This window comes from Rhopilema esculentum, chromosome 3 (genome assembly GCF_057945365.1).
Source record: "Rhopilema esculentum isolate cy_ngs chromosome 3, ASM5794536v1, whole genome shotgun sequence".
NCBI classification, from domain to species: Eukaryota; Metazoa; Cnidaria; class Scyphozoa; order Rhizostomeae; family Rhizostomatidae; genus Rhopilema; species Rhopilema esculentum.
Window position 1 is genome coordinate 4,146,755 of NC_142817.1, and position 13,572 is coordinate 4,160,326.

Consider the following 13,572-nt stretch of genomic DNA (forward strand, 5'->3'; position numbering starts at 1 on the left):
TCTCACACCACGGACCCTTGGGTCTGTAGTCAGCGCCTCTATTAACTGAGCCATCCTCGCACATTGCTATAAGCAATCAGGAACCAGAGGAAACATCGGCTTTGAGCTTCCATTTTTTGCAAAAACACGATAAAAGTTTGCTTTGAGTCAAGAATTTTGAAACGCAATCTCTTGGATTCCATGGGCCGTGTTTGACAAAGGTCTTACTTTAATTTGGGCGGGGCCAGCAGATGCAGTGCATACCTACGCAGATTCTTTAATTTTCAGCAATTTTCTTTAGTATTTATCAAAAATGTCACTTTGTATATTTGTAAATATCGGAGGTAGACTAATTACCTCATTGTAGTTGATAAAAAAACAAGCTGAGGTACTTTAAAACGTAATTGTAAAAACGTTTTCTTGCATACGCTTTTCCGATTATGAACCTGACTTGTCAAAACATTGTTAAGAACATGGCTTTTTGAGAATTGTTACATAGATTATATTTGAGGAAGTTTATCTGTTAAAACATTTTTGTCAATAATTTATCTTCTTACTCGTATTGTATATATTTTACTCGTGTTATTGAAAAAAAATTCCTGCATTTTATACAAAAAATGTTGCTCTGAAGTAAATTGTTTTCTCCAGTCTAAATTTACTCGACATTTTCATTCTATTACTCAAGGACGTATTTAGAACAATCTAGCCGCCTGGTTCTTCTAAAAATGGGTGTAATACGGCTTTTAGTTATTGAAAAATTCCCTGAAACCAACTGCCTATTTTCTTTTTTCATGTGATACGTATTTAAGGAAAGAATTTGGTTCTGTTTGGTTCTTATAAAAGCTCATCACTGGTCCTCTCTAGATTGGCTACAAATCTGAAAGCTGTTGATTGCGCTAAATTTAAAATAATTTTCTGCAGTATGATGCTCTTTGTCTTGTATTGGTATGACATTTCATATCGAATGCAATATGTCCTTGTTATCAACCAAAGTTTTTCACCCCCTCCCCCACAACAAATGGAAGTGATAAAATTTATACCTATTAACGTTCTAGAGATATTTACTGTTGGATATGTGCTATATCTTTCTAGAAAAGCTATTTTTTCGAGATCTTTAAGACTCATTACTAACAATGAGCCATTGCGCTACGCAAGCATCCCATAATGCATTTTCAGACAGTCTGAAATCAATTATGATTAATCCGTAAAAGTTTACTGCCATTGTTTGGATTGTCGCCTGGATATTTGCCACCCTCGCAAAGGCTCATTATTAGCAATGAGTCTTTAAACACTAATATAGCATTTTAGACTGCATCAGCTAGTGAGATGAATGTGAGATTTTTCCTATAATTATTTCCCTTTCTTATCAGGGTATGGGGGTATTGATGAGATCATCCGTGCTTTAAAGAAAGGAGAAGCTGATGGTTTGTTTGTTGAATTTCATAAATGAATTTCTTTTGATGAGTTACTTCTGAATATCCACTGAATGCAATAGTTGTCTTGAAGGGATGTTTTTTTGAGAAACTTCTTTCTATAAAAGGTCCTTGAAAACAGACGTTTTTCTATTATGCACGGGGGGGGGGAGAATTTAGCAGCCGTACATTTAGAGATAAAACAAATCTTCTTGATTTTGAAGCAAGTTAAATTGAAAAGGGGATTGGGAATAGGATAGACGTTATCAAATAAAAAGAACAATAAACTTAAAACAACTCTTTCATGTATACGAATATATTGAAACACACACTAACTGACAAATTTCATTGATTTCGTTGGTCTGCAAACGATTTGATTTTTGAGGAAATTTTTCCAGGGAACACTCCTCAAGGTATTGGAATATGCCTTTCATTTTATGTTTTATTATGACCCATGTAAAACAGTAACACTAAAACTTCCCAATAAAAATTACTGATTCCTGTAGAATATTTAAAAGTACAATTATATCTAAAAATGACCCCTTCAAAGCTGCCTTTTTTTATTTATGTACCTTTTCTCCTTGTATGTTGAACCTGTTTAGAGATGTAAGCTCTTACCTTCTTTGCAAAGCTAAAATTCGTAAAATAATGTTGCTGTTGATTACAATTATGGACTTAAAAAATCATAATCGACTGTGAAAGAACGATCTCGAGGTTCGTTGTATATTCTAACGCGTTTCTTCAATAGTTTATTTTTAGCTTAAAGCGTACAGTTTACTAGCAATCCTGTCTATTTTCTTTCAGGAGCTGCTTTTGACGACAACGTTGCTAACTTTTTCTCAGCGAAAATAAAGAAAGCCCTGCCTGACTTTGAGTTCCGTCACCGTGTCGCGATGTCTGGTACAGCGTATGGAATAACAATCAAGGATGTTGGTTTGCCCAAAGGCTCCATGAAGTATTTCTTCAAGACCTTTTTCGACAACAATGAGGACCAGAGAGAGGCAATCATAGCCCAAGCGATGGCTGGTGTGAAGGTAGTAGAGTTAGTCTGTAAGGTCCTTTACTACCCAAAGTTCCTACGCTCATGAATCGATTAGCAATTCTCTCCCTAATCTTCCACTTCTACTGTGTATCTCTATCTTACAGGCTTACCTGCGCGACAGTTAAACTTAAAGGCAAATTGTCACGACGTTGATTGATTATAAGAACAAAGGGATTTTTTCATTGTTTCCAGTCCTTTAATTAATCGCATTGAGAAAAATATGGCGGAGCGCTGGAATTGTGTTTAGGCTATTGTTCCAGCTATTGTTCTCGTTAACCAATCCACAACGAGACAGATTGCCTTTAACTCCTTCTACCAATCATTCACTACAACAATATTGTTTATGAATTTAAGTTATTATCATCGCTTCAATAAAACCAGCAGGCCTAAGCAAGATGTTAACTTATTTTTTTATTTTCATACAAAAACAAGCATAGCTTGTCAGAATCATTTACAGCAAGACATTACGTTGTAGAGGAGTTATCACCAATAACTATATCTAAAAATTAAATATTTGCAAAACAACAAAATTATCAGATAAATGATATAAGTAAACATTTCAAGAAAGTCGTCAAACTTTCGCAGTCACAGCTGCTCAAGTCTAATATAAAAGAAGACAGCGATCTGTTTACATCGATGGTCCCTGTCTTACCCTTCATTATACCATATGGCAATAGCACCATACACAGTCAAATTCTTGAAAAAAACTGGGAAAATGTTACAAAAGACAAGTAAAGCCAAACAAATGGTCGGAACTCCTGTTCCAGTCCTAAAGAAGCATTCAAATCTTGAAGATTGAGCATTCAAATCTTGAGCATCACATGGCATTGCAAAATGTCTTTATTAAATAGATCTATCGCATCAAACCCAGCTCCAATTTTGTCTTTTTCATGGGGGAGGGGGGCATAACCTTTTGAATTGATTTCTCTATATATAAAGTATCGTATTACCTCTACGGCTGCCCTATAGCAGTAAATCAGACACACATTCGTATGAAGTTCTCTTGTTTTATATACAGCGCTACAACACACTAATATAATTTTGCTGGCACCATCCCTGATTAAAGGGGCGAAGGGGGCATACGATCGTAAGCCCTAAAATACTCTAACAGGTGGATTGACTGAGGAGCTAGCAATGATACATGGAGCTATAGAAATAGAACAGTATAGCGTGTCTGTACTGATACACACCCCTTTAAATTGGGCACTCTTCTTCAAAACAAACAGGACCTTGGATCCCTACCTGCTCAAGTGCATTAAGGCTCGGTTTGTTTAATTACACCATTTTTTCTTAGTTTTCTGACAAGCTGTACTTGTTTTTGTTTTAAACAAGCAGGCATCGGAATACCCAATGCTCGAAAAGAAAACATTGTCGATAGGAAAATAACAGAACTATTCTTCTCTATCTATAAGCCACAAAGTCTAATAGTTTCGCCTAATATTTTTCCTTACTTGGTTTTGCGTCATTTATTTACTTGTCAATGTCCTTTGTATTCCGTTGTTTGGTATCTAAGACTTTTTTGTGGCTGCTGGTGTGGAAAAAATACAGAAATTTATGAAGACATGAAGGAGACAAAAATTACTCATTAAACAACAATATTTTATCTTCGAACCTCGAAGCATGAAAATTCAAAAATGACAAATTATTTTTAAGAAGATAAGAATAATTTTTATCTTTAAACTTTATCGAAACAATATGAAGAATTTGATTTATCAAAAGAATGCACGAAAGCACTATAACAAGAAGGATTGCTCGTCTAGGTCTCCAGAAAAAAAGGTTCCCTAAACGTTTTCAAATGGCACTCTTTCTCTCTCCACTTGCTTATATAATTCAAAATCTTGTGTCTTCTAATACAAATTTCTTAATTTCATCCTAAAGAAAATCGAAAGCAAGCAGACCGAGGAAACAACCTCTGTGTTCAGCCATGAATCGCCAATCTTCATTGTCACATTGTTCTGTCTTCTTGGCATTGGTGGCTGTTTGTTCGTCGGTGGGTTGTTCATCCAGTTCATAGTGTTCCGAAAGAAGAAGAGAGCTCCGAAGCCCAAAGGTAAGTCAATAAACATAGTTCTGGTTGAGATGAAATATGTAAAAATGCTTCCATCGCTTGTGACATTTCCTGTCGGTTGTGGTAATGCAACAAGAAACGGTGTAACCATTTCATTCTCAATTGGGCGTGTGTATTTGTTGAACACGGCAAAGTTAAACACTTTCTAGCGAATATTCACATGGCTAGGAACTGATGAATCCCGATATTATCTTTCTAATAGCACTTCATATTACGAATAACTCAATGACAAAACTTGGCAAAGCTTTCTTTGTGACGAGTTAGTCACTTTTACCTCTGGTAATTATCCGTTTGCTCTCCATTTTGCCCTCCATTTCTCTATGTCATTGTTCTCTGTATAAAGCTTGCTCGCATCATGTGGGATGAACCTAGGATGAAGCTCGAGGAACGTCTATTCTTTTTTATCGGTGTACTCTTTTTTCGACACTCATTCTTCGAATGAAACGCTATTATCGAATAAAAATAAATAAAAAAACAAGAATTAATAGGCTTTCCATCCGTTTTTAAAAGCATTTACAGTGGAACCTCCATCAACGGACACCTCTATACAACGGACACCTCTATACAACGGACACCTCAAAATAACGGACAGATTTCTGAGTCCCAAAACAAAAGTTAAAAAAAGATGACACCTCCATACAGCGGACACCTCTTTACAACGGACAATAACATTGGTCCCACTGGTGTCCGTTATATGGAGGTTCCACTGCATTGCTCTATGAGAAGTTGTTTCGAATTATGAAATTTAACTTTAAAATTCAAAAAGTCTACAATAAGCCAAATAATCTTAATACTCGCATTTGACGTTTTTTTCAGATGAAAGATATCTGATTGAAATGCCGAAGAGTAAGATGCTTTATGTTATGTTCTTAAAACCTGTTTCATAAGCTTGAAAAGAGGAAACAAATATTGCTATTGTCATTGTGTAGCTGTAATCGTTTGTGACTAGTATGGAGAGAAGCATAGGCATAAACTCAGGGGGGCTCTAGGGCTGAGCCCCCCTGGAAAATAAGGAAGTGCTTTACCAATTTTTAGATAAGTTTGTTATATTATTGGTTTCACGCATAATATTGGTTGCATTAGATAATTGCGTTTACAGCAAAATAGAATATGAAATTATTGCGAACATAAGGTCAGATCCAACTCGAGGCCAATCCTTCAGAGAGGCTGGAAGCTTAAGAGAAAAGCAACGTGCGATCTTTGCTGACGTGATAATAGCTATGGACAAATTGACATCAGCAGCTGCCATTAGGAATTGTCATTTATTTTTTTGAGCCCCCCCCCCCCCTGAAAAATGCAAGTCTACGCCTATTGAGAAAAGTTTCATTAGTTTTACAAAAGTGTAAATTTTCATTTATCTCAATCTGAAGCACAACAAGCCGTCAATTTTTGAACAACCACTTTTTATTTCGAAGGAAATATCGAAAATTTATGCTGAGGGAAGATTTAATATTTGCTTTACATCTTTTTCGATTTTTTGAAAAAAATACGTAGCAATTTGGTATTTTGAAGTTTTGATGAGATAAGGAATATATGATTTTCAGCTACAAAGGGGTTTGACTTTTGCAATGGAAAAGAAGATAAGGATAACGCAATGACAATGGATGAAGTGGAGGCTGCGTTTGTGGATGACGTCAAGCAAGTGTGTCGAAAATGGCGCAAGCGTATTGAAAGCAAAGCCAATCACAAACCTTGCGGAGAGGCAAAGGTGTGAGAAAGCTTAACACTTTTTTGAAGACTTTCATGCAAGACAACTTTGTCTGTATTCATTTACAACGGTATATTGTAGGTTGGTGTAATCTGTTGATCTTTTTTATTTCTGTTTTAGCTTAGTTTTACTAACTCAAAGGATTTCTCAAAGTTGCTCACAAAGCAGCTGTTGTAAAAAGATTTTGCACTAATCGTAGATAGCTTAGGTTTCATCATGTAATTCGTACTCTAGTTCTAGTAATGTTTAATTTTTTGCACCTTAAGGGTTTAGCAAAGTCATATCATTTATCAATTTTGTGCTGTGTTGAACACAAGCTTCTTTTTATAAGCTTAAGTTACATTTTTTAATTTTTGATAATATTTTAAAGGCCAAAAGAACTTTGAAAACAAAGTCTCTTGTAAATATCCCATTTAGTAAAATCAGCTACCATTTTTAAGTAGTCACAGAGAAGGACTTAAAAAAAGTTATTTTTTGATTGTATTTGCAGTGCAGCAAGAGAAAGGCAAGACAAAAGAGTTTTTACAGAGACTTTAAAGCTGACTAAAATCACTTTCCAATTAGACACATCTTTCCTACAGTTATTCGAGTTTAGCCATAGCTAAAGGTCGAAAATACAGTACAAGCTCCTCAAATCAGAAATCTGTTGAACCAGACAGTTCTGTATAGAGTTTTTCACTACCTCCCCCACAAGGATTTTTTCCGACGAAAGGAATTTTGGGATTTAGAATGATATGACAATTGTTTGGATATTAGTCATAAGCATTGTTACCCACAATGCTTACCTATCTGAGTTTTGTACAGTATATAAGCTTGCTCGTATAGGTGCTAGGTAGCAGTAGAAATGTGATGACGTATCAGGACCCAATCTCTTTTTTAAAAAGCACGCTGCTCTTGTTCAGCCACTATTAGACAACGCTAGCAATATAACACAAGCTAACAGCTTAAGCTTCTGATATTGTGTAGTTTTTTCGTGTACACTGCCAAAGTTCTTAGCCTAATAGAATTATAATTTGAAAGTGCTTTTTGTCTCTGAACTTGAACTGTACTTTTCAATTGCATTGTTAGTTTTAAGTGCGGTAACTAGAAAAGTGTAATAAGGGCATAAAGTATGTTATTTCTTTTTAAAGAGTAAGAAATTGTAGTATTGGAAAGACTCGTTTTTTTCTTAAGTTTACATCTTGCATCAAACCTGCTGTAACGAGATTTTTTATTTTTTCCAACAATTTTTGTCTTAATGATTTTTATAATATTTGGGGACAATTGTCTTATGCCCTGCCTGGCAAGATGGATGACTTCTGGATTGTGCTCGAATGACTAAAACTTGATTTTATGCAGCTGCGTTTACAAATTACAGGTAATATATAATCTTGCAGTTTTGAAAGCCGGGCCCTTCATCTTTAGGACTTTTATATTTTTCTTTCTTAGGTGCAAGGCCCTATCTTGCAACCATGAACCCAGATCTGGGATCATTGCCCTACTGGACCCCTTAAAACGACTATTGAAGTTGCCGAAATTCCTAATTCTAATACGTGCTAATGGGTGCTCTCCTACTTCCCATTAAAAGGAAGTTCTATTTGGCAAAAATCGTAAACAAGATATATTGATGCGGTGTATGCCTCTCTCTCTTTACTAGAAATCAAAAGAATGCCGCTCTTTACAAAAGTCTCGATGTTTGTCAGAAAAGTGGCTTTTATCGCGATTAAGGAACTTTTGGAAAAGAGCCCACTTTCTCCAAGGACCGAGATACAACTTTTTTCTTGGAGAGAGGGGGGGGGGGCGCAGCAGGGCCAGAACAATTGGAGCGTGAGGGGTGTTACACCTCCTTTGAGAAAAATCCATGTTTCAAAGCGAGGAGTTTTTGCCACCAAGGGACGCTCTCCTTGAATATGCAGTACTTTATTTACTTTATTTTAACAAAGAACAACAAAAGGCTGATGATGAATAAGTTACCTTTTCGGGTTCAACAAAGCAAAATTTAACAAACAACAAATCTTTTGTTAATTTTGAAACACTTTTTATCAATATATGTGGCAAAAGCAGGTATTTTCTTCTGTACTGAGAGTTTCTTGGGATTATTAGAAATTAAATGAAGAAATGCCATAAGATTTTTTAGTCTTAATGATCTTAAAAGTCTCCTAAATGAATTTTTCTCAGGATTGGAGTTGATATGTTTTCTCGTGAATGGTTTTTTTTAAATTTAAGTACCCAAACAACATAGCAATCGATAAGTGAGACTATGGTGAGACCCTCGATAAGTGAAACTTTCGCAGCGCTTTTGTCAAACAATGTTTCTGTCAAAATTGATTCCCTGAAGGTTTTAAACAGCAAATGCCTGTCTTTGTCCCATTCACCAGGAGTTTTGTTTAACTGGGGCATTCGCTATGTGGGACAGAGTTTCTTTGGCCCCTTGAGGTCCTGATGAATGGGAGTTTAATATGTACTACAGATGTATATTATACATAAATGTGAAAATTTTTCAGCAAATGTGACAAATAACTGGGCGAAAATCCAATCAAATTATAATCTCATTTGTCATTTTAAGAAACCAACTCATTTGCTACCGATATCAAACCCAGTGTCTGTTATTTCCTTGTGGGCGTGTAGTGAGATTAAATGATTCAACCTGGACTGCTAGTAATACGTAACTATATTTTCATTCCTTCTAGTCCGGAAAAGCTACTTTCAGAAATAGCATTGGTTGCAAGGGTGTTGCCAAAGGGAGGAACAATTTTGGAAAATTGAATAATAGCATTTGGAAAATATTTCTCGATGCAAAATGAAAGCCAAATCGCAGCCTAACGAATTTCATCATTTTTAAGAAGATTGCTATAAGAAATCAGAAATCAGAGTTAAATCGGGAAGAGTTAAAATAAAATACCGCTAAAGTCAAATCTAAGAAACAGCTGAATTTTAGGTGGGCATAAGTAACGAAGCAAAAGAAAAAGACAATTTTGACAGTGCTGTGGCATGAAATTTTATTTCTGGTAAAAAAGACTTCAACAAAATACTGCTAAAAGTGTTTTTTGTAAGGTAGTAGTTGCTGGATATTTATTGTATTGCCACTCCCACTGTGTGAATGCAAACGAAGTACCACACCTACATTTCAAAAGAATATGTGGATCTATAAAAATTTCTTATTTTAGGACCTGCCTTTTATCGCGTTTATATGGTACAGGACACACTTTTGCGCTTCGTTTCAAAGTTTCACATTATTTCAATATCGCGTAAGAATTTCTGCATCATATAAGCGTTAATTAACGATTGCATTAATTTTCGTGACGCTAAAAACAACAAAGTGCTTTTTTCATGCAATGCTGATTGCGACTGCATGACGCAGCATTTCTTCTCGGCATTCTTTGGATCACGTGATATTTATCACGTGGGGTTCTCAATGTTTGTCGCGCGTGTACACAGTACAGGCCTTGGAATAGGTTTTTAATACAGCCACAGGCTGCAGAATTTTCTGTTATACAGCCGCCCCTGCTCACACATACGTTAACTGCAATGTTATCATTTGCTTGATAAAGCAATTTGGAAAGCTGTTTAGGAAAAATTATAATCAGTTAAAGGTTTGTTTGCCGACAACAACCGAGGCCTAACCATGGCACCAGTTCCGGAAAATATTGTCACTTTGGTAGAGAAGTATATACACGAAAATGCGGTTATGATATTCTCAAAAAGCTACTGTCCCTTTTGCAAAAAGGTTAGTACTTTTTATATTAATCAGTCATTCAGTTCCAAACCGAATCGCAATGTTACAAATTAAAGGCTCGAAGATATTTTAGGCCCTCTTCTAATTACTGGCTCGAAAGCTTGCTGCTTATACGGCTCATTTCACTGAATGATTTCAGTGACAATTCAATTTCCCATTTCATTATGTTTGTTACAGATTGCCTAAGAATCCCGGCCAGGTCTTGAAAAAATGTTTACAACTAATAATCAAATGTTGGTAATGACTTCTCTGTGCAAATTGTCAAGAGCAGCCAGGTATTTTATCAAGAAGTTTTTGGCACTAAAATTGAAACAGACATTTGAGATCACAGAGTGTTTTCATCTTACATATAAGTATAAAAGAAAAAACAAAAAACTGAATGTATCATAATGCTGCAAAATCCTGTTCATCAATTGCGTAATTTCGCAAGCCATCTACTATAACTATTTATATACTAATTATTCTATGAAAAATTCGGTCACTCTAGTAGGCCTGTAAGATAAAGGGATGTGTGACGCCCCCTTGAAAAAAATCCAATTCTTGCCATCTGGGGGTGCTTAGTCATCAATTTGCATAATTTGTCAGTAAATAAAAGACTGCCCACCCTCTCTATCTGCAAGTTACTTTGAAACCCCCCTTGAGCACAATAGCTTGGATGGACCTGCACTCTATCAAGAATTAATGTTATCAAATTGTTCCATATCTTTCTGTGCAGCTTTCATGGGCTTTCAAGTACTTTCAAATGTTAAAGTCATCAGCTCCTCAAGAGTAGATGTGTGTTGAGCTCAGAATTCTCACTTCTAGCAACCCATAATATCAAGGAAGTCTTATATTTTACTTTAGAAATGTATATATGGGCATTGTTGCTTGTAGCTCACATGCTTGCAGGTCTCAGCTGATAATGTGCCGTTGGTCCGATTGGCGTATCTGCAAAATCATATATCTTTTCCAACCTGGATTGTATCCTTTAGTCTTCTAAACCCTAGACAAAGAGGTGTGCAGGTTTAGAATATTCTCAGTGGTTATGAAGTTAGGAAATCAAATCTTTCATGTCACGATTTTAATGATTAATAATGAACTGAAAAAGCTTTATTCATCATGATTTTCAAAACTTTATTTTGAGAAGAGTTAGATAATACTGATAATATTCAAATGTCATATCGAATGAAATGACTCAAGAAGGCTATACCTGTTAAGGTATATACAGCAAGTATAGTTTAGGCCATCTTCTACCACCTATACTTACTTACTATACTAACTATACTTACTATGTTGTTGCCCTGCTGTGAAAACACATGGATTTAAAGCATTGGAGACAAGTTTGAAAGCAGAGAAAAGTGGATCATCAGGGTTTTGATTTATTTATTCAAGTAGAAAAATCTCATCTAAAAGTAGGCGTCTATAAGTTTACTAAATTTTGTACAGTCCTACTAAACTGGGGGTGAAAACATACAGCAAAGGTCTTGTGAGTAAGCAATGGATTTTCATCTGTTGCTAGCTTCTGATAAAATCCCTGGAAAATAGATCAAAATGAAAATAGAAATATGATGTATAAATAGAGTGAAAACAAACAGTTTGGAAAGTGCAAATAGACAGTTTTCTTGCACCATTTAAGTGGAATATATCTTTTTTCCGTTATTTGCCTTTGCATAAGGATACATAAAGACAGGAGATTTTAATGGAAAACCAATAGTAACAAAATTGAAACAATATGACTATAGTGCATGTGAGTCAGCATTTTTAGTGGTGTGGGGAAGTGGGAAATTTTCAGGCTTTTCACATTGGAACTGCCTTTTTTCCATCTCCTAGCTGCCAAAGTGCCAAAGTGCCAAAGCTTGCACAGAATAAGTAAATTGTCACTGTAGTAACAGTTTTCTCTCAATCAGCTTTTATTAGAGCTCATCAAGGCAGTTCAGTCCAGTTTGGCTCAGTTTGGTTCGGTTCTGTTTTGTTCAGTTCAGTCCATTAAGTTGAATTTTTAAACAAAAGGCTTCCAGTTTAGACAAGATTTGTGCTGTATTTCTTCTGGCCTACCCTTGTAAATTTGGTAGAAATGTACCTTTGTAGAAATATGACAAAGCATCATTAGCACTCCATCACACACCTAAAACAGTCTAGGGGTGCAAAATGCCACACTTATACTAATTTATTCCCAGGAAGGCCTGAAGTTAAAACTGGTCAAGCTTTGTTAACATTCAAGAATAATTTGTTTAGGGAAATGTACATCCAAGTCTTGAAGGTACATGTTGTGTTGTGTGCTCACATTCCATGTTTTTGGATAAAAAGGCTAGATCAATCTTGTCAGTTGGTTTTATTTTTTGTCCCCTATTTTCAGCTATTTTGCTGTTTTAATGCTGATTGTTTCTTCCTTCTAAATTTGCTTATCCTTCTGAATGGAAAAATTACTTATATGGTATGTTTATTTAATTGTGCTTTCTCTAGGTATAATTTTATCTGACATAATAAGTAAAAATTAATTTCTAGCTGTAAACATGGTTGGAAGTTTTGTAAACTGCTTTTGAAAAAATGATATAATGAAAGCTGTGCTTGATTTTAATTTTTTGTGTATATGTGCAATTCAAAGACATTGTTGTGTTTTTTCTAGGTTAAAGAACTGTTTACATCCCTTGGAATACAGTTTACTGCATTAGAGCTAGACAAAGAAGGTATTTTTTGAATTTATTAGTGCCTGAATATTAAAGACATATTGTCATGCTGTTTATTTGTCTATCAAAGCAACAGTATTCATCTACCAAATCAATAGCATAAAGATATTGTCATGTTTGTGGTACATCACATACATTATATCTTTCATGTGTGGGGTTGATACTGTTTCCCAGCCCCCTTAACAACAGGGGACCAGTGCACCATGCCCCCTACTTTTCAAAGTTATTTTTTGCACTATATTTTGCTATGAGTTCTCAATTTCTCTTGTCCCACTTTCAAGGTTGTGTCAGAGCTTATACTACCTATCTGGCTTTATTTTTGAAACTGTTACTTTCAAAACTGTTTTCAGCTTTGCATGTATTTTTGGGAATTGGAAATCACACTCACTTTCAGTTTCGGTTGCAGGTCTCAAATCATCTGAAAGAATCATTGGCTTTTTTATCTATAACACTAAAAACAAATGCAGGACTCAACAGTTATTATTGTTGAGATGGAGGCAAAAAACGTAACATCATTGAGCCATGTCCAACATTTTTTGAAGAACTACTGTCCTAGAAAGATCAAAACAACAATCAAATATATGACTCATGTGTGTGACAAATCGCTAGCATTATTTGCTCTTTGCGTGTGCTGATCCCTGCTCATGTGATTGCATGAATTAAACAATGATGACTACAATTGTATTTCCTTACAAAAGGATGGTATTGCTCTACCAAAACAAAACAATGCATCACATTTTCTCAATATTGCTTTAATTCAAAAGACAACTTACAAAATGACCAATGAGCATGGTGACATTGTTCCTTCAAGGATAATCTGACATAGTTACCTTACAACCCGTTACCTGTTTTAATAGTGCAAGAATGATCTGTAGTTTGTATTTTTTGCTGTCATGATTTCCGTGATCTGGTAGAATGTCAGTTTTTTTGGTATGTGTTGCTGTTCAAATCATTGCTGTTCTTTTGCAAGCTACCAGTAGTT

The 13,572-nt window shown here is 35.4% G+C and overlaps 2 protein-coding genes across 5 annotated transcripts in view; both read left to right on the forward strand.

Moving 5' to 3' along the window:
• LOC135692560 (uncharacterized) overlaps positions 1-7,363 on the forward strand; it is a 61,547-nt gene extending 54,184 nt beyond the window's left edge. For 3 of the 4 annotated variants that reach the window (XM_065210732.2, XM_065210736.2, XM_065210735.2), the window contains 6 exons: positions 1,350-1,403; positions 2,196-2,425; positions 4,312-4,483; positions 5,318-5,347; positions 6,046-6,209; positions 6,700-7,363. In XM_065210732.2, the coding sequence (XP_065066804.2) occupies positions 1,350-1,403; positions 2,196-2,425; positions 4,312-4,483; positions 5,318-5,347; positions 6,046-6,209; positions 6,700-6,756 (707 nt within the window). In that variant the 3' untranslated portion in view covers positions 6,757-7,363. The remainder of the gene's footprint in view (positions 1-1,349; positions 1,404-2,195; positions 2,426-4,311; positions 4,484-5,317; positions 5,348-6,045; positions 6,210-6,699) is intronic. The other variant, XM_065210734.2, reaches the window with a different exon arrangement.
• A 2,231-nt stretch (positions 7,364-9,594) lies between these two features.
• The window catches only part of LOC135692950 (thioredoxin reductase 1, cytoplasmic), a 39,326-nt gene continuing 35,348 nt past the window's right edge, over positions 9,595-13,572 (forward strand). Inside the window, exons 1-2 of the mRNA XM_065211311.2 lie at positions 9,595-9,915; positions 12,530-12,590. Coding sequence (XP_065067383.1) covers positions 9,814-9,915; positions 12,530-12,590 — 163 coding nt within the window. The 5' untranslated portion in view covers positions 9,595-9,813. The remainder of the gene's footprint in view (positions 9,916-12,529; positions 12,591-13,572) is intronic.